This window comes from Bufo gargarizans, chromosome 5 (assembly GCF_014858855.1).
Source record: "Bufo gargarizans isolate SCDJY-AF-19 chromosome 5, ASM1485885v1, whole genome shotgun sequence".
NCBI classification, from domain to species: Eukaryota; Metazoa; Chordata; class Amphibia; order Anura; family Bufonidae; genus Bufo; species Bufo gargarizans.
In genome coordinates, this window is record NC_058084.1 from 326,152,691 (window position 1) to 326,174,255 (window position 21,565).

The window sequence follows — 21,565 nt, forward strand, 5'->3', positions numbered from 1 at the left end:
TAAAATAAAAGGCTTATTCCAGTGAGAAAGATGACATTGTGGCGGTCCAACCCACCAATCGCTAGGTCCAACTGCATGATCACAGTAAGAGCCGTTCACAAAATATTTTCTGGTGCTGTTTTTCATGTGTTTTCCACACCAAAAAACACCCCTTAAAATGGGAAGCACGCAAAAAAAATAAAATGTGTGTGGGAGGGGGGGAAGAAAGCAGCAGCGCTGATTCTTCTATTCTAAATGAACAGGAAGATGAACAACATAAGAAGCTGAAAGAAAAGCGCATAAAAAACCGCACCATAACTGTGCAGAAAATCAGCACGGAGTCTGCACAGATTTTTTTCGTGCCTTTTAAAAATCTGTTGCGTGAACAAGGAGGAGTTTGGAAGAGTGATCAAGAATTTGCACTACCGCTCCCTCAAACTCTATGAAAGTAGCAAAAAAAGAAGGCCACTCCCACTTGGCTGTCTCCACGACTAAGGATCGGTGGACGATGTTTCTTTCTGGAATACGCACTAAACCTTTACAATATGGAATCCTTTCCTTTTATTCAGATATCTAGTCCTATATTTCACTCAGTTCATGGTCATGAGTTTTCTATGAACATTACCCATATAAAGTGTCGTCATTTTTGTTCTCTTTAACTATCGTCATGCTGGGCTTTTTAGAAAATGAGATACCAAAGTCTTTATCAAATTCATCCCAGCTGTCCTTCAAAATGGACTGGCCCCATCGTCGTCTTCCATGTTTGAGGTTCACCGCACTGTTCTGTGGCCCATTGGTGACTGGCTTCTATGGTACAAAGAATAAAATAAAAAAATAATCAGGATAATGCTGGAAAAGCTGGATAACAGGTTATGTTACATATCTGATCAAAAAATAAAATAGGGAAATAGACAAGGTATAACTACGTCTATCACATGTCCGGTCAGTAAGTAGTAACAGAAGCCATGTACAGCCCAATTATATGAGAACTGGATGTGTACAAGGACCTTGAGTAGAACACATTGAGGTATCTCTTTACTTGCCCATACACTTGAGATAGCCGTTGGTCCACAGCTAGTTTAGGCTACTTTCACACTAGTTATGAACAGATCCGGTTGTATTATCTTTAACATAGCCAAGACGGATCCGTCATGAGCTCCATTGAAAGTCAATGGGGGACGGATCCGTTTTCTATTGTGTCAGATTAAACTGATCCGTCCCCATTGACTTGCATTGTGGGTCATGACGTTTTGGGTATGTTAAAGATAATACAACCTATCCGTTCATAATGGTTGCAGATGGTTGTATAATCAGTAACGGAAGCGAAAACCCTGCCGGATCCAGTAAATAACGCTAGTGTAAAAGTAGCCTAAAATAGCTGTGGGCCAATAGCTATTTGAGGGTCATGACGGATCCGTCTTGCTCCGCATTCTATTAGGGAAAGAAAACTGCAGCATGCTCCGGTTTCCTCTCCGGTATGAGAATGGAACGGAATGTATTTTGGAGCTCTCCGTTCTGTTCAGTTACATTTTGTCCCCATTGACAATAAATGGGGACAAAACTGAAGCGTTTTTTTCCGGTATTGAGACCCTATGACGGATCTCACTACCGTAAAATATTAACGCTAGTGTGAAAGTAGCCTTATCCCGATTCCACCATAAACCTGCACGCGTGGCTGATCATACATGTTTACTTCAATAGGGAAAGGAGAAAAGGCTGCACGCCTCTAGCATCAGCTTACCTCCCATGTGAACAAACGTTGAAATACAACAGTCAATCCTTCCTACCCCTGACATCCAGCCATGCGGCACAGCCTAGAGGCCCCTATACACCAGGCACGGTCAGCCAATCCCACCCAACATCTTTAAGTCAAGTGAATTAGAAGCTTTACACGAAAGGTGTGATCAAATCTATATGGTTAATCTAGATCTATGAGCGCACTAAAGGGCCTTTTACGCAGGCGTATAATCAGGAACGGTCGTTTGTAGGGACTTCATACCAGTGCTTGCTGGTCGGCAGCACACTTCCCTGTGTAAAAGTTATTTAAATGTGCACTGATCAACTTTTTTTTTTATTATCATTGATTGCTGTATTCCTGGCCCCGCATCACACTGTCTTAAAGGACTCCAGACTCCACTATGTTACTTACTGGAGAGATGGTTTTGCTGATGCTGGGGGGTCCTATTAGCTGGTGGTTGGTTGTGTTTTGTGGCAGCTGTATTTGCTGCAGTGGTCTGTGGGGGGCAGGCGAGTCACTTGGTAATATCTTTCCCGGTGCTTCCTTTGGAGGGGAGGATTTCTTTATTATCTCCGATAATGGCTGTTCAGTGGATTGCACCGGCTTATCTAAAGGCTTTTTCTGATCCACTTGTGCTGGAGGTCCAAGTGCTTGTCCAACTTGAAAATAAGGGTACCTCAAAGCCTGGGTAAGTGAACAAAGGGATTACAAACGTCATTGATTTCTATTCATACGTCAAATGTTTCTATGGATATTTCTTTTCCATTACCTCTACACTACGACCACAGGCTTATTTAGGACAAATGCATTTCTAAAACAGAAGCCATTTATCTTCCCATTTCTTGAAAAACTAGACAAAAATAACATAACCACGCAATAAAACCCACAAGATTTGTTAAAGTGTAACTGTCTTTTCAGTTTCTTTTTAATATACCATAGTATAGGGACAGGGATGTTAAAGGGAACCTGTCACCGGGATTGTGTGTATAGAGCTGAGGACATGGGTTGCTAGATGGCCGCTAGCACATCCGCAATATCCAGTCCCCATAACTCTGTGTGCTTTTATGGTGTAAAAAAAACCAATTTGATACATATGTAAATTCCTGAGATGAGTCCTGTCCCTAAAGATAAGTCCAGCGTGAAGGAGCCCAGCACGGCCCCGCATCCTCAGAATCTCCTCCTTGCTCCCTGACGTCAGAAAGCCAGAGCGCCGTAATCTCGCGATGTGCGAGCTAGTGAATGCGCAGTGTTATCATAGTGTTCCTTCCCTGTGCTGGCATCAGCCTTAGGGAAGGAACTGCGCATGCACTAGCTCCCGCATCGCGAGAATACCACGCTCGGGCTTTCTAAAGTCGGGGAGTAAGGAGGAGATTCTGAGGATGCGGTGCCGTGCTAAGCTCCTTCACGCTGGACTCATCTTTAGGGACAGGACTCATCTCAGGTTAATTTGTATATGTATCAAATCGTTTTTTTTTACATAATAAAAGCACACAGAGCTATGTGGACTGGATATTGCGGATGTGCTAGCGGCCATCTAGCAACCCATGTCCTCAGCTCTATACACAAAATCCCGGTGACAGGTTCCCTTTAAAGATTTTTACAATATAGTTTATTAGAGGAAGGTGTTTCCTGCAGTAGACAGGACACCCCCCCCCCCCTGAACTGGTGCAGACAGGACACCCCCCCCCCCTGAACTGGTGCAGACAGGACACCCCCCCCCCCTGAACTGGTGCAGACAGGACACCCCCCCCTGAACTGGTGCAGACAGGACACCCCCCCTGAACTGGTGCAGACAGGACACGCCCCCCCCTGAGCTGGTGCAGACAGGACACGCCCCCCCTGAACTGGTGCAGACAGGACACGCCCCCCCCCCTGAACTGGTGCAGACAGGACACCCCCCCCCCCCCTGAACTGGTGCAGACAGGACACCCCCCCCCCTGAACTGGTGCAGACAGGACACCCCCCCCCCCCCTGAACTGGTGCAGACAGGACACCCCCCCCCCCCCCTGAACTGGTGCAGACAGGACACCCCCCCCTGAACTGGTGCAGACAGGACACCCCCCCCTGAACTGGTGCAGACAGGACACCCCCCCTGAACTGGTGCAGACAGGACACCCCCACCTGAAGTGGTGCAGACAGGACACCCCCACCTGAAGTGGTGCAGACAGGACACACCCCCTGAACTGGTGCAGACAGGACACACCCCCTGAAGTGGTGCAGACAGGACACACACCCCTGAAGTGGTGCAGACAGGACACACCCCCCTGAAGTGGTGCAGACAGGACACACACCCCTGAAGTGGTGCAGACAGGACACCCCCCCTGAAGTGGTGCAGACAGGACACCCCCCCTGAAGTGGTGCAGACAGGACACCCCCCCTGAAGTGGTGCAGACAGGACACCCCCCCTGAAGTGGTGCAGACAGGACACACCCCCTGAAGTGGTGCAGACAGGACACACCCCCTGAAGTGGTGCAGACAGGACACACCCCCTGAAGTGGTGCAGACAGGACACACCCCCTGAAGTGGTGCAGACAGGACACACCCCCTGAAGTGGTGCAGACAGGACACACCCCCTGAACTGCAGCAGACAGGACACACCTCCTGATCCACCAGCTTGAAATAAATCTAGTAGAGCAATTGAAGTAATGACCAGGGAGATCTCATGAGATTGTCATGTACTATATATCTGATTGTCCTTTTTTACATTAATCATGGGCCACTCCTAAACATGCATTCAGATGGTTTTCAGAGCAGTTGCACAAAATGCCAAAAAAGGCAAAAACGAATGAGTTTCATGTTAAGGCACCCTAAATACCAACCATTCTAACAATATGGGAATCGCAATATCCACATTTGCTCACTCTGAAAAAATATCAAATATGACATGCCAACAAGACTTGCCAGTTCACGATGTAACATACAGTATATAAAGTGACTAGGGATGGGCGAATCGGTACCACTTGGAACCGAAACCCGAGTTCGGAAAACGGTTTTTAACAGTAGACATTAATTGATGAAGTTATTACCCAAGGTCTCGCAACATTTTGCGAAGTAATAACTTCGGCTCATCGGAGCCAATACATTCTAATACTGTACGGAGCGCCCGCTCCGTACAGTATTCTAACAAAGTTTTACAGTATATGAATCGACTTCATCCGAAGTCTATTCGCTCATCCCTAAAAGTGACATATGACATAAAGTAGAATATGCCACAACTATAAACTAAGAGAATGGCCAGAATGTGAAATACAAAGGAGAAGCCACATACCTGACTGGCTGTGGGCCGTTTCTTGGGGTCCCATAGCATCATGTCTCTCATCAGAGTTAACGCCTCTTCGCTAGCATTTGGGATCAGAGTTTTCAAGTTTATAGGTACACACTGAGGGAAGCGGAAATTCATGGCAGCTGCGAGCTGATAACCTTCAGACCAGTCATTCTAAGGAGTAAAAAAAAAAGGCTACATCATACGTGGTCATTTATAGCTTGCCGCTTTTGCGGTCCACAAAACACAGATTCCGGCTGTGTGTGTTCCGCATTTTGCGTAACAGAAGGTCCAGCCCTCTGTAGAACTGTCCTATCCTAAAACAGACATGAACAAGACACGTTCTATTGTTTTGCAGGGCCGCGGAATGGACATACGGCGTGCTGTCCGCATCTTTTGTGGCCCCATTGAATTGATCGGGTCCACATCTGACAAAAAAAAATGCGGATCAGATGCGGACCAAAAATATGTTCGTGTTCATGAGCCCTAAGCGGTATCCCTGTTTCACACAGGATGTGCCATGTGGGATCCTCGCTAAAGTCAAGAACGGGAGGTCCCTGTCCCAAGGCTGCTGCATTCAACTGAACATATATTAAGGCCCAGTTCACACTTCAGTTATTTTCACACAATAAGGGCTCATGCACATAACCGTATGTATTTTACGGAACAGCTGGTTCCTAATAGAGCAGTCCTATCCTTGTCCGTAATGCGGACATATGGAAACGGAATGCACACAGAGTAACTTCCTTTTTTTTCCTGGACCCGTTGAAATGAATGGTTCCACATATGTGCCGCAAAAAAAAAAACGGACATGGAAAGAAAATACGTTTTTGCGCATAAGCACTAACTGATAGAAATAACTGACCAAATAACTGAAGTGTGAACTTAGTCTAAGTCCTCCTGCACACGAAGGTATGTGTTCCGTTTCCTTAGTACAGACCGCATATGCGGGTCTGCAATAAACGGACACCGTTCCGTGTGCATTCCGCATCACTTGAATGGGTCCACAAATCCGGAAATGCGGAACCCTACAGAGTGCTTCTGTGGGGTTCCGTTCCGCAAAAAGATAGAACTTGCTCTATCTTTTTGCGGAATGGGCGAATCACGGACCCCTTCAAGTTGAATGGGTCTGGATCCGTCCCGGAGGCCGCACCTACATTCTCTGTGTATTGGGGACCGAATCCACGGAATGGAACACATACGTTCGTGTGCAGGAGGCCTAATATGGGCATATAAAATACAGCCGCCTGAATAGCTTCTTTAGCCTCCTTTTCAAAACCCATTACCACAGAACTAATTTGAATCCTGACTATGGGCAAGAGATTGAGATCTGATGAAGCCAGAGGAGAGAAGTATAAATGAAAGACTACTGCTTCGCTTTTTGTACTTACTCCCGTGCTTGGCTCAAAGGTTCATGTCTCATTGTTAGGGTGCATTCCCATGACCATAAGTGTTTTGGAGTTCGCAAATTGTGGATCCGTAAAACATGGATACCGGCCGGGTGCATGCCGCTTCATGGTGCGGACCCACGGACTTTAATGGGTCCATGGGACGCATGTTGTGAAGAAGCAGAAGCACACAATAGCCTTTCAGTGCGTTTCCGCATCCATGCGGCAGCGATGCAAAAGTTAGAACAGGTCCGATATTTCGCCTCAACATGCGGACCACGGACCCATTAAAGTCAATGGGTCTGCACTGTGATGCGGCGTGCGCGCGGCAGGTATGCGTGTTTTGCTGATCTGTGGACCGCAAAACACTTAGGTCCCTTTTTACACGAGCGAGTATTCCACGCGGGTGCAATGCGTGATGCGACCGCACGGAATCCGGACCTGTTCATTTTAATGGGTCTGTGTACATGAGCGTTGGTTTTCACGCATCACTTGTGCGTTGCGTGAAAATCGCAGCATGTTCTATTTTCTGCGATTTTCACTCAAAGCTGGCCCCATAGAATTGAATGTGGCTGCGTGAAAATCGCATCGCATCTGCAAGCAAGTTCAGATGCGATGGCGTTTTTTAACGGATGGTTGCTAAGAGATGTTGTTTGTATACCTTCAGTTTTTTATCACGCTCGTGCAAAATGCATTAAATCGCACTGCGCCCGCACGATAAAAACTAAACGACTGAACGAGATTGCAACTAAATGAACTTGCTTGCGAAGTCGCGCATTTGTCACTGAACGCATCTGGACCTATTCCGCTCACGCTCGTCTGCAAGGGGCCTCACAGGTGTTTGAATGCACCTTTATATTCAGTAAATAACAGAGGCCGACTTACCTTCTTCGGTGTACCTAGAACCTGGCAAATTTTGAAGATCTCATCAACCTCACTTGTTCCTGGGAAAAGTGGTCTAAGCGTATAGAGCTCGGCCATGATGCTGCCAACTGCCCAAATGTCTATTGGAGAGCTGTACACCAGAGACCTCAGCAACACCTCAGGAGCTCTGTACCTGGAAGAAACCAAATCTATGAAATAGATACACATTGCGGCCTACAGCTCTGTAGTGTGACACGTGCCTGAGCTCTTAAAGGGAACGTGACACCGATATATATAGAACCAAATAGTAACACATCCATTTTTTTCAAATATGCTTTTAAAATTATTTTTACTGAATATCATTATAGGGGCGGCCATCATGCCTGAGCTGCGGTTAACAGCATTTAGAGATATGCTTTACAGCAGCCACCATGGGCCGTAGAGAAAATGGACAGGAGGGGAACCCACTGACTACCATGGTAGAGTTTACACTGGTCACAGAGCATGCCTAGAAGAGGGAGTAGAAAAGCTGTGATATCACCTACTGGGAATGGTGGATCCTGTGTTATCTATATAGAGGGCATATCTATCATTCTACCTGTAAAGATAAGCAGATAACTGCTGTAAAGTGATCTGTTGAGACCAAGACGTGGCACAATTTAATGTTTTTTTTTTTTTTTATACAGATGACATTAAAAATTAAATATAACGTAACATCACCGAAAACTCTTAAAAAATGTGTTTAACATAAAAACTTGATTTAAAGAATTTGACGTTTTCTGATGACACAAGAGGTAACACAGCTAAACAGACGTCTCTCCATATATAAACAGTAGAGTCTTTAACGTACCATCGGGTAGACACGTAATCTGTATAAGGGGGTTGAGATCGCAGCTCCCGAACTAATCCAAAATCAGCTATTTTTATCAGCTCAGGACCCATACATAGAAGATTTTCTGGCTTCATATCACGATGAAAAAACCCTAATTTAAGTTTAGGAGAAAGGTGTCAGTGCATCATTTTACTCCTTGAAACAATAGCCAATAAGATATATTATATATATATATTTATATATGTAAAGGACAGCGATAGGTCATGTACGTTGCATTCTATGAGAATTTGTACATCATGTACACGATGCAGATTTTTTTCTGTGTGCAGCATGTCAATTTATTTTATTTTTCCTGACCGCATTTGATGTGGATTTTCTTCATTCACGTCAATGGGGAGAGTAAAATCTGCATTAAATCCACACCAATTGATGCGGATTGTCTGCACAGATTTCAGTGCGGATTTTCTGCACACAAATCTTGATCGTGTGCATTTGCCCTAAAGCTACTCAAAGTAGGATAAGGGCTCATGCCCACGAGCGTAAGCGCTCAGTGCTTGTGCACGACCACGGGGCAGCCGCATCCAACGCATGGAGTGCTTCCGTTCCGTGGTTCCGTTCCGCACTGCATCTCCGGATTTGCGGACCCATTCAAGTGAGTGGGTCAGAATCCGTGATGTGGAACACACACAGCCGGTGCCCCGTGTATTGCGGACCTGGCGTATGCGGGCCGCAATACGGTCACGACGGGGCAGCGGTCGTGGGCATGAGCCCTAAGAAGAAGTGGTAAAAGCAAAATATCAGAGGGAAAGTACAGGATACTGCACTAGAAGATTACAACATGACGACACTAAATATGCTTAGTGCTGCTTACAGAGCTCTACATGTGGCAATACATCGGTCCTTACAAGCGGATAAACATGGTCTCTATAATATGAAGGACTGGATATGGGATCTATCTGACCTATATACAGTCGTTTGTATGGAAAAAGGGCTGTACACTATGTAAGCCCCCTACATGCAGCTGTGGCCCCTAACATTAGAAACTGGCATGTAATCATGTTTGAGAACTATTTGAGACATTACAGGGGTTGTCACATCATTTTATTTTATATATATGGGATAAAAAAAAAAAACGGACCTCACTAATGTCCCCACCGCTGTGGTTCCAACCTGTCCTGGCTGCTCTCCACTTCCTGGTCCCAGCTTTACGGCTCATGCACACGGCAGTATGTAATTTGCGATCCACAAAAAATACAGATGACATCCGTGTGCATTCCGTATTTTGCGGAACAGAACAGCCGGCCCCTAATAGAACAGTCCTATCCTTGTCCGTAATGCGGACAACAATAGGACATGTTCTATTTTTTTGCGGAACGGACATGCGGAAACAGAATGCATACGGAGTGCCTTCCGTTTTTTTGAGGACACATTGAAATCAATGGTTCTGCACACGGTCCGCAAAAAACAAAAAAAAAAAACACGGAACAGACACGGAAAGAAAATACGTTTGTGTGCATAGGAAGTGTCTGGAGATGCCTGCTAATCCAATCACTGGCCTACCTGTCTCAGTCAGTGATCGGTCTAGCAGGCATTTCCTAGTAAACGTCAGAATGGCGGGGGATCCATGAGATGAGTAATGATTTTATTTTTACTTGTTCTGTCCCATATATATACAAAAAATGTAAGACAAACTGTTTAAAAAAAGAGACGTTAGCAGACATTATAAAATTTGTTACACAGATGGGGAAGGGGATAACACGAGGGGGTGGGTGGGTAGCGTACTGCAGGACTGGCCAGAAGTACAGCTTATAATGGTTTATGTAAAAAAACATTATCATCGTTTTGCAACTAAATTACGGTAGATGCGGGATGCAAAAGAAAAGCTTACCATGCTTGTGTATAAAGGCTAAACCAGAGAGCACCTGAAACATAATGTTCCTTATTTCATTCTCAGTGAACATCTTATTCTCTCTGTCAGGACGCAGAAGTAGGAAAGCAAAGAAAACAGAAGGAACAGAAATGTAAAGAAAAGAGAATCTACTTCAAGGTCACTTATACCATTTCCAAGTTCTGTCACCAGATCATAGACTTCTAGTTGGATCATCTGATTATAGGGGTTGAACTATGATTGAAACTCATCCACAGTAAATCTGTTAAGTGTCTGATCAGCAGGACCCCAACGATCACAAGATCCCTGTTTGAATGGAGTAGAGGTCAAGCATGTGCTTCGACACTCCTTTCAAACCATATGGGACTCCTGGGGTTTGCCAAGCACTGTACTCGGGACCCCCAGCAATCATCACTTATTACTTAGGTGATAAGTTGCAGTCTTAGGACAAACCCTTAAATGTGAGTCTGGTGATCTATGATATACACTCAGTGGCAATTTCATTACATACACCCTTCATAATGGGTTTGATAGATACATACTATATATTGGTTCTGATCCATGTCAACATTCTTTCTATGAATCTCTCATCCCACAGGTCTCTGCCACCAGAAGACTGAGCAGGCCACTGGAGTCCACGGAACTTGTAGTGGGAAAAGTATGTGAGCCTTTGCTTTCAGTATCTGGTGTGAACCCCTTGTGAGGCAGTAACTGTACATTTTAGCCCATTCCTCCATACAAGCTTCTAGCCCGTTATGTTGGTTGGTTTCTTCCCATGAACGGCTCGCTTCAGGACATTTTTATAGGATTAAAGACAGGACTTTAACTTGGCTATTCAAGAATTTATTCTTCTTTAACCATTCTTCCGTAGAACGACTTGTATGCTTACAGTCGTTGTCTTGCTGCAAAACCAATGTTCTCTTGAGATTCAGCTCATAGACACATGTCCTGACATTTTCCTTTAGAATTTGCTGGTTTAATTCAGAATTCATTGATCCATCAATGATGGCTATTCTGGCCCAGATACAGCAAAACAGGCCCAAACCATGATACTACTTGTTACCGCAGTGGGTGTAAAACCACTGTGTTAACCAACCTGTTTGACTATGGGCTAAACCTAAGGAGTTATAATGGTGACTCCCTGGTATTTACCCTTTAACCCCTATACAGGGATCTGGACTTCGCTGCAGGGAATAAACAGATCGCTACCTTCTGGATTAGCCATGGTATGATTGACAGCTGACCCACGGAGTCAGAGACACCGATGCAAGGCTCCAAAGGAACAGGAAAACACGTAGTCAGTAACAGGCTGGTGTCACGCCAGGCTGAGTTCAAGTCAGGGATGGCAGCAGAGGGTCACAACCGTAAGCAGGCAGAGGTCAATACATAGCAGCAATGCCTTAGCACAAATTAGCAAGCTAGAAACCTAATTACTCTGGCAAGGAAATTAAGGAAATTAGGTCAGCACCACAGTCTTATAGCAGAAAGCTGATTAGCAAGTAGAAGCAGCTGTATATCTGCACACAGCAAGGAGACGAGTGCCTGCTTCAACAAAATACTGATTGAGGGGTGAGAAATTGGAGTAGTAGTGTTCATTCAGTAATGGTCCTAATAGAAGAAGCAGAGCAGCGATGGACCTGGAATGGCAGTGTAACACTACCACCACCGCGTTTCACAGATGAGATGAGGTTTTTATGCTGGAATGCAGTATTTTCCTTTCTCCAAACATAACACTTCTCATTTAAACCAAAAAGTTCTATTTTGCTGTCATCTATCCGCATAACATTGTTCCAGGAGCCTTCTGGTTTGTCCAGGTGATCTTTAGCAAACTGCAGATTGGAAGCCATGTTCTTTTATGCAATCCTGCCATGCACACCATTGTTGTACAGTGTCTTCTTGATGGTCGACTCGTGAACATTAACGTTAGCTAATGTGAGAAAGGACTTTAGTTGCTTAGAGGTTACTTTGGCTTCTTTTGTGACATTGTGGACTGCACTTTGTTGGTTGACCACTCCTAGGGTGGGTAATAATGGTCTTGAATTTCCTCCATTTGTACACAATCTGTCTAAGTTCTCATGCACACGAACGTTGTTTTGGTCCGCATCCGAGCCGCCATTTTTGTGGATTGGATGCGGACCCATTCACTTCAACTGGGCTGCAAAAGTGTGCGGTCAGCATCCGTTGCTCTGTTCCGTGGTCTGCAAAAAAATATAACCTGTCCTATTCTTGTCCGTTTTGCGGACAAGAATAGGCAGTTATATTAATGGCTGTCCGTGCCGTTCCGCAAAACACACAAAGGTCGTGTGCATGTAGCCTGAGGATTAGAGATGGCTTTGTAACCTTTTCCATCCTCATGAGCATCAACAATTCTTCTTCTGAGGTCATTAGAAATCAAAGTTGTCCGTGTCATGATACACTTCCACAAATGTGTGTTGTGAAGATCAGAATTTATCCTGCAGACATCACTGCCAGATGCACTGTGACCTACTTTCTGGTCAGTAAACATCAGGGATTTGATAACTTTTTCCTGAAATTGCATGAAGGTATCCGTATTGCCAGCATATCTGTAGAGCACAAATGCATTGTACAGAGCAACTTGGGTCAGATGGACAGCCAACTTCTTGTACTATACTTTTGTTTTGTGCATGGCGTTGTATGGTTGATGACCTGATCTGAAAGGTCCACGCCACCCATGAATTTATTATACTCCTGTACGCAAACAGGTTTGTTGGCTTGAGTGGTGGACCCACGTACAGGAACAAGGGTACCGCTGCAATCATGGATTGTGGTTAAAATCAGGACGTCTCTCTTATCCCTATATTTCACAAGCAGCAGATTTTAGCTGCAGACAGCCCTGCTCTCTCCCACGCTAAATTGATAGTCCCAGAAAAGTTTTGCAGAGGCCCCTCTGATTCTTACGAATTGTGCCACAGGCTGCAGTGGCTCTAGACAAAAGGGCTTTCAGCAAAGGGACACTATTATAGAAGTTATCTATGTATAAGTGATACCCTTTGTCTAGTAGAGGATGTGCAAGATCCCATAGGATCTTGCCACTAACGCCTAGCGATGGGGGGCATTCTGGGGGGTCAAGTTTAGTGTCCTTCCCCTCATAGATTCAGAAACGGTAGGTATACTCGGTGGCACTGTCACAGATCTTATAGACTTTAATACCATACCGGGCCCTTTTATTTGGGAGATATTGCCTAAATTTGATCCTCCCCTTAAAATGAACAAGGGATTAATCTACAACAATATTTTGCTCAGGCATATAAAATTCGGAAAAGGTACTAGAATAATGATTAATTAGTGGCCTTATTCTATAGTCAATCAAAATTTGGGTCTTCGGGTTGTGGACAGAGAATATTATCAGTGAAGTATAGGAATTTTTGAGGATAGCCTCATAGGTGTTTGGCTCATAAGTGTGCGGTAGAGGGGGGTGCTATATAATATATCTGCGGACCAATAACTGTGAATACTTGCCTTTTTTTTATGATGCCAAAACTAAGAAATATGCCCCAAAATTTGCGTAGTTCTGGTGCATTTGTGGGGGTCCAATGTTGGCCTTTGGCATAGAAAGAGCTGGGATCCTGGCCAATGAACTGAGCAGCATAAATGTTCATCTGCTCTGGGTGAATGTGTGGAGGAATACTGGGGTGGTGGATGGGCAGAATGGAGTTTTTTTTTCTTTTAACTTTTATCTTCACACAGAATCTCTTCACAGGTTCTGCAGCTTTGATCGCCTGTCTGATGAGCGCTGTCACAGAGGTGGGTGGTTTGCGGCTGACTTGTCGGGTGATGGGTGGGTAGAACGGAGGTTTTTTTTTAGATCACTTTATAGCTTCTTCACATTCTCTCCAGTTGCGATCTCCTTCTCTGACAAGTGCTTGTCAGAGCTGGAGATGCCGGCAACTACAGCATTAAGCGCTATGATTGGCCAGTTTGCACTGACTGGCCAATCACAGCGATCGCCGACATGGGAGTGCTGTGGTTGGTCCTGTGCCAGAGAGCTATGCCGGGCAGCTGTCAGAGACAGTTACGATCCTGTCCCTGTCACCATGGCTGACAATACGGTGACAGGTTGAAGCTTTTACGTGACTATGTCCTAATTCAGTAAATTACTTGCAATTTGGACGTACAGTTACATCCAAATGCGTGAAAGGGTTAAATAAAACAGGACACCCACTCACTCCTGATTGTCATCCCATTGATTGAAAAAACCTGGCTCTAATTTCACCTTCAAAAATTATCTGTTAATTTTAAAGGTTCACATACTTTTGCCACTCGCAGACCTGTGATATTAAAATGTCAGGTTTCTGTGATGTAAAAAAAATGAGACAAAGATAAATATTTCAGAACTTTTTCCACCTTTAATGTGACCGATAAACTGTTCAACTCAATTGAAAAACAAACTGAAATCTTTTAGGTGGAGGGAAGAAAACAAAAAAAAACTAAAATAATGTGGTTGCATAAGTGTGCACACCTTCTTATAACTGGGGATGCAGCTGTGTTCAGAATTAAGCAATCACATTCAAAATCATGTTAAATAGGAGTCAGCATACACCTGCCATCATTTAAAGTGCCTCTAATCAACCTCAAATAAAGTTCAGCTGCTCTAGTTGGTCTTTCCTGAAATTTTCTTAGTTGCATCCCACAGCAAAAGCCATGGTCCACAAAGAGCTTCCAAAGCATCAGAGGGATCTCATTATTAAAAGGTATCAGTCAGGAGAAGGGTACAAAAGAATTTCCAAGGCATTAGATACACCATGGAACACAGTGAAGACGTCATCATCAAGTGGAGAAAATATGGCACAACAGTGACATTACCAAGAACTGGACGTCCCTCCAAAATTGATGAAAAGACGAGAAGAAAACTGGTCTGGGAGGCTACAAAGAGGCCTACAGCAACATTAAAGGAGCTGCAGGAATATCTGGCAAGTACTGGCTGTGTGGCACATGTGACAACAATCTCCCATATTCTTCATATGTCTGGGCTATGGGGTAGAGTGGCAAGACGAAAGCCTTTTCTTATGAAGAAAAATATCCAAGCCAGGCTACATTTTGCAAAAACACATCTGAAGTCTCCCAAAAGCATGTGGGAAAAGGTGTTATGGTCTGATGAAACCAAGGTTGAACTTTTTGGCCAAAATTCCAAAAGATATGTTTGGCGCAAAAACAACACTGCAGAACACCATACCCACAGTGAAGCATGGTGGTGGCAGCATCATGCTTTGGGGCTGTTTTTCTTCAGCTGGAACTGGGGCCTTGGTTAAGCTAGAGGGAATTATGAACAGTTCCAAATACCAGTCAATATTGGCACAAAACCTTCAGGCTTCTGCTAGAAAGCTGAACATGTAGAGGAACTTCATCTTTCAGCATGACAACGACCCAAAGCATACATCAAAATCAACAAAGGAATGGCTTCACCAGAAGAAGATTAAAGTTTTGGAATGGCCCAGCCAGAGCCCAGAACTGAATCCGATTGAAAATCTGTGGGGTGATCTGAAGAGGGCTGTGCACAGGAGATGCCCTCGCAATCTGACAGATTTGGAGTGTTTTTGCAAAGAAGAGTGGGCAAATCTTGCCAAGTCAAAATGTGCCATGCTGACTTATACCCAAAAAGACTGAGTGCTGTAATAAAATCAAAAGGTGCTTCAACAAAGTATTAGTTTAAGGGTGTGCACACTTCTGCAACAATATTATTTTATGTCTATATTTTTTGTTCCCTCTAACTAAAAGATTTCAGTTTGTTTTTCAATTGAGTTGTACAGTTTATAGGTCACATTAAAGGTGGAAAAAGTTCTGAAATGATTTATCTTTGTCTCATTTTTTTACAGCACAGAAACCTGACATTTTAACAGGGGTGTGTAGACTTTATATCCAATATATATATTATATATACACATAAATACACACACACACACACATTGAGCTGAACCGTGATTGGCTGGTCAGATATTTTCATTATTGAGCAGGTCTACCTAATAAAGTAGCCACTGTGTGTATATTTGGCCTTCATCAAAATGGTATCAGTGATCCTCTTTGAAAGCTGGAGCATGCAAAAAAAGTATTGTTAAAACACACATAGAAAGACAAGTGGTATTTGGATGCCATGCATTATGTATCCTTGCATTTAAAGGGGTTTTCTTGGAGTACATAAAATTATTTGAAATAGACGAGCACCAGACTAATGTATTATTCAGTTACAATTCAATCTCCAAATGTTGTTCTTGGATTGAAAACTTACCATTAGGGTCCATTCACACGTCCGCAGTGTTTTGCGGATCCGCTAATTGCACATCCGCAAAACACCGAGCCGGCACCCTAATAGAAATGCCTATTCTTGTCCGCAGCTGCGGACAAGAATAGGACATGTTCTATTTTTTGGCGGGGCCGCGGACCGTAAATGCGGCTGCGGATAGCACATTGTGTGCTGTCCGCATCTTTTCCACCCCCATTAAAAATTAATGGGTCCGCACCCTGTCCGCATAATTGCGGAACGGATCTTGACCCAAAATGCAGACTTGTGAACAGACCCTTAGATGTAAGCAGAAAGAGCCTAGAAGTGCTCAACATGAAGAGTAAAAGCGCTACTTTAGGAAATAACAGCACGTCTAGTTCTCAGTCATTTCAGATAACTTTTCATACTCTGAGAGAACCCTTTTAAATGGAGGATGTCTTGAAGATTTTAGCCCACCCAACCATTGACACAGCTGAGTTGGTGAGTTAAACAAGTGAAAACATACCTATGTATCCATTCATGGCAGTAGAATAGCTCTAATCCTGTCTCGTACTGTACTGGCAAGTGTCCGCTGGGCACAGCCAAGCCAGGGAGGTGTCCTGGTTCCCCAACTCCTCCTCTCTTATCTTCAGTGGTGGACCCGGTGATCCCTTACGTCATCATAACTTAAAGGGGTTGTCTCTCTTCAGCAAATAGCATTTATTATGTAGAAAAAGTTAATACAACCCACTTACTAATGTATAATTATTATCCAAATTGCTTCCTTTGCTGGCTCTATTCATTTTTTCATTACAGTTTCCATGGTTACCATCACCCTGCAATCCATCAGCGGTGGTCGTGCTTGCACACTATAGGAAAAAGCACCAGCCTATGCAAGTTCCCACAGGCCCGGCACTTTTTCCTATAGCGTGCAAGCACGGCTACCGCTGATGGATTGCAGGGTGATCGTAACCATGGAAACGAGCAGTGTCTAATATGATAGAAAAATAAATCCAGCCAGCAAAGGAGGCAATATGGATAAAAACAATACACTATTAAGTGGCTTGTATTAACTTTTTCAACATTATAAATGCCACTTACGTAAGTTAGACAACCCCTTTAAATCCTGCGCCTGCATTACATTCTGGAACCAGCATATGTACAGTATCTACGGTGACAGAGGTCATTGCCATGGCACATCCTGCACATGTGATGTTTCCTGAATGCAAGGACCAGACATAGGATTTCAGTTAAAGAAGGGAATGCTGGGAACACAGGTCCCATCAAATTGAAATGGGAGGGACTGGGGGAGGGGATTATTGATGATAACCCAGGACACTTCCTTGGCTTGGCAACACCCAGTGGACACTTGTCAGCTCTGAACTTGAAGAATTAAAGAGGACCTGTCACAGCTCCTGACATGCCTGTTTTAATAGCTACTTGTAATAACAATTCTGGAGCATCTATTCTTATGTCTGTATGATGTGCCATTCCTTTATTATTTCTACTAGAAGTTATGAATGAATTGCTAGCAGTCTGCAGTAAGGGTACAGAGGGGAGGTAACCAGTTGGGGGCGTGTACCTGCACAGTCTGACTCTATCCAATCAGTGCTGCCATTTTCAGATTGTGCAGGTACACACCCCCAACTGGTTACCACCCCTCTGTACCCTTACTGCAGACTGCTAGCAATTCATTCATAACTTCTAGTAGAAATAATACAGGAATGGCACACCATACAGACATAATAGATGCTCCAGAATTGTTATTACATGGGGAATGCAAGTAGTCACTACAACAGACATGTCAGGAGAGGTGACGGCTCCTCTTTAAAGTGAATTTCTCTTCTATTCTATTGCTATGGATAGCCACTTATTTATGTTTCCACCAAAGTCATCCAGCAGTGCTAGGGTTTTGGCAAGATAAAATCTTCTGACTCGATCCCTTTAAGCGTATTTTAATTATATTTATGATATGAATGATACTTATTCATTTGTCGTTGTATATTATGGAAATACCTTCTCTGGTGATAGGAACTTGCCACCTACCCATGATGCCCTACTTTCAGTCACTGATGCTGGCAACTTATTGGTTGGCACAGCCCTCAAACAGCTGCCCTGAAGGTGGGTGGCAGCTCTAAATAAGACATTTAGCACCTAGAGGACATAGCAAAGGTCATGTGTCACTCTCTGTAAAACCTACCGTGTTTATGGATAAAGGCTAGCCCCTGTAAAATCTGATACATTATGTTTCTGATGACTGATTCAGGAAACAACTTATTTCTGTGAAAAGACAAATTCAACAGTTCAAGCAATGCTTCAAATATGTTGTAAATTGGAAACTGACTCATATCGGATAAGGCTAGCTTCACATTTGTGGCACGGCTCCCCGGCTGGTTGTTCCAACAGAGTTCTCCGGAATCCGGATGTTACCGTAATGCTCGTTGGCCCCATTGACTATAATGGGGTCTGACGGAGATTCGGCCGCTACCCGGAAAATATGCCAGGATTCGGCCAGACAAACAGCGCTGCGCGCAACTGTTTTTGTCCGGCTGATTCCCAGAATTCTATGCCGGAAATGTGAAAGTAGTCTTACTGATGTGTATAAATCTACGGTATACATTGTATCCATTTCTATGTATGTTTTAGTCATTCCTTGCTCTATTTGCCTTATGTATTATTACTTTACTGCAATGAATAAATCATTTCTATACCTCATTTTATCTGGAAGTATTGAGTATATATAATTTGCTTCTACAGTGACCACTTCTTCAGAAGATATCCCCTTTCCTTTTACAGCTTTTCAAGTCGAAGATATATTATGCATACTGCCTTTGCTCTTTAGGGGGATTTTCAATGCAAGTTGTTTTTTTTTTTTGGGGGGGGGGGGGGGGGGGGTCCTCTTAAAGAGGTTTCACTGTATCTACAAAAAATCATCATATTTGTCTAAAGAAAATAGATTCCATGAATAAAGCTTCCAATCAGATCACTTACTTAGAATTTGGTATAATCCAGTTATGTTCACATCCTTTTTATGATGTACACTAAGGCCTTATGCACACAACAGTATATTGGGTTTGCAGATCTATTTATTTCTATGGGGCGGCAAAAAAATGCAGACAGCATACATTCTCACTAGGGATGCGGAACTTGGGCTTCAAGTTCGGCGTACAAGGGCCGGATTATCTAAGAATTCCGTTATGGATTCCGCTACCACGGACCATAACTTATGGTCTGTGGTAGCGGAATCCATAACAGAATTCTTAGATAACCTGAACGTTGTACGCCGAACTTGAAACACCAGTTCACTCAACACTAATTCTGACATGAAAATGTGAGAATTTTATATATCTCTCCAGAAGAATGGCTCTGGGTCTTTGACACACTGGATCCAAGTATTGGATTTATATTCCATTTTATGGCTGAGGATGTAAAAATAATAATGCTTAGGCTACTTTCACACTAGCGGCAGCCTTCTACAGCAGGCTGTTCCGGCGGGGGAACAGCCTGCCGGATCCACGCTACTGCTAGTGCACCATGCCGCCAGAAGTTTGCTCCGTCCCCATTCACTATAATGGGGGCGGGCCAGAGGTCCGGCAGCAGCATGGCAAACATGCCGAGAGATGGCCGGAATAAAACTACAGCATGTCATTAGTGAATGTGGCCGGAGCGGACCTCCAGCAGCACGCTGCACTAGCGGTAGCATGGATCCGGCAGGCTGTTGCCCCTGACTTTCTGTCACAGTGATAACTGATTCCTAAAATCAAAAGGGTTTTCTGACATTTTAATACTGATGACTAGGGATGAGCAAATCAACTTCGGATGAAACATCCAAAGTCGATTCGCATAATGCTTAGTTTGAATACTGTACGGAGAGAGTGCTCTGTACAGTATTAGAATGTATTGGCTCCTATGAGCTGCTAGTTATTACTTTGCGAAGTCTCGCGAGACTTCGCATAATAACTTCATAAAAAACTATTTCCCGAACTCGGGTACCACTTGGAACTGAACCAGAATTGGGAAATGTTTTTTTACAGTAGAAATTGATTTATGAAGTTATTATGCGAAGTCTCGCGAGACTTCGCAAAGTAATAACTAGTAGCTCATAGGAGCCAATACATTCTAATACTGTACAGAGCGCTCGCTCCGTACAGTATTCAAACTAAGTATTATGCAAATCGACTTTGGATGCTTCATCCGAAGTCGATTCGCTCATCCCTAGTCATCAGTATTAAAATGTCGGAAAACCCTTTAAAGTCTACCCGTTGTATTTTGGACATACCATAATCCAAACCCCAATGCCGAGCAGATTGAAGTCTGGATTATTTAATCTCTCTGTCTCAATTGTAATTTATTTCAATATTTAAATCGGTGGAAGTCCAACACCCAGGACCCCCGCTGATCAGCTGTTTTCTCACAGATCACCAAGCACAGCGCCGTACATTGTATAGCGGCTGTGATTGGTATTGCAGCTCAGCCACATTCACTTTAAATAGGGCTGAGTTGCTCCTCGGCTACGGTGAATGTGTCGTCACTGGCCTAGGAAAAGCATAGAGAAGGCTGCGGCACTCACAGGAGCATTGCTGCCTTCTTGAACAGCTGATTGCGTGGGGTCCCGGGTATCGGACCTCCCCACCGATCGGATACTGATGACCTACCCTGAGGATAGGTCATCAGTATAAAAATCTCAGAAAATCCCTTTAAGTCTACCCTCTGTATTTTGGACATACCATAATCCAAACCCCAATGCTGAGCAGATTGAAGTCTGGATTATTTAATCTCTGTCTCAATTGTAAAAAAACATCTCAACAATGCCTGCTATACCGAAGAAGCGTAACTTTCCATAGTTTGGCTTCCGTTCTAGTTTCTAAGTTCAGAAAACTTTGCATAATTTATGTTACTATGTAATCAATAGTACAAGCGAATATATGACACTTTCTTATATATCTTGTAAGAGAAAAATGCCCATTTCTCCACTTCTGGAGCATTTCTCCTCCCTCTGCCGCCTGTGTCACAAACTCACCTGTCTGCGCTCTAGCAGCGCGACCTCTGGGTTCGGAGCGGATGCGCCGGGAGAGACACGCTGCTAAGCCCCCTGGTAACGCAACAGTATCCTTAGCTACAGGATGCAATGCTCTGTTTCTCCTCACAGCGGGCATGTGCTGGAGGAGATTAGCAGTGGGTTCATTGCTCCGCTGTTCTATTCCTGTGTGCCGTGTTCTGACTAATGGAGAGTCATGACCTATCAGGTTCTGATCCTGGAACTCAGCGCCCTATTTAAACCCCTTCCTGGCCATACACCAGTGCCAGTGATAGTCCCCGACCCACTTGCTGTGTTCCTGGTTCCTCTACTTATTTGATTGCTCATTCTTCTAACCCTGCCTTGTCTTCTGACCACTC

The 21,565-nt window shown here is 44.0% G+C and overlaps 1 protein-coding gene across 1 annotated transcript in view; it reads right to left on the minus strand.

Annotated features, from left to right (window-relative positions):
• MAK (male germ cell associated kinase) overlaps positions 1-21,565 on the minus strand; it is a 53,637-nt gene that overhangs the window by 12,889 nt on the left and 19,183 nt on the right. Inside the window, exons 5-10 of the mRNA XM_044295058.1 lie at positions 9,952-10,034; positions 8,082-8,214; positions 7,253-7,424; positions 4,986-5,153; positions 2,129-2,401; positions 605-786 (exon numbers count right to left, since the gene is read on the minus strand). Of these exons, the coding sequence (XP_044150993.1) occupies positions 605-786; positions 2,129-2,401; positions 4,986-5,153; positions 7,253-7,424; positions 8,082-8,214; positions 9,952-10,034 (1,011 nt within the window). The remainder of the gene's footprint in view (positions 1-604; positions 787-2,128; positions 2,402-4,985; positions 5,154-7,252; positions 7,425-8,081; positions 8,215-9,951; positions 10,035-21,565) is intronic.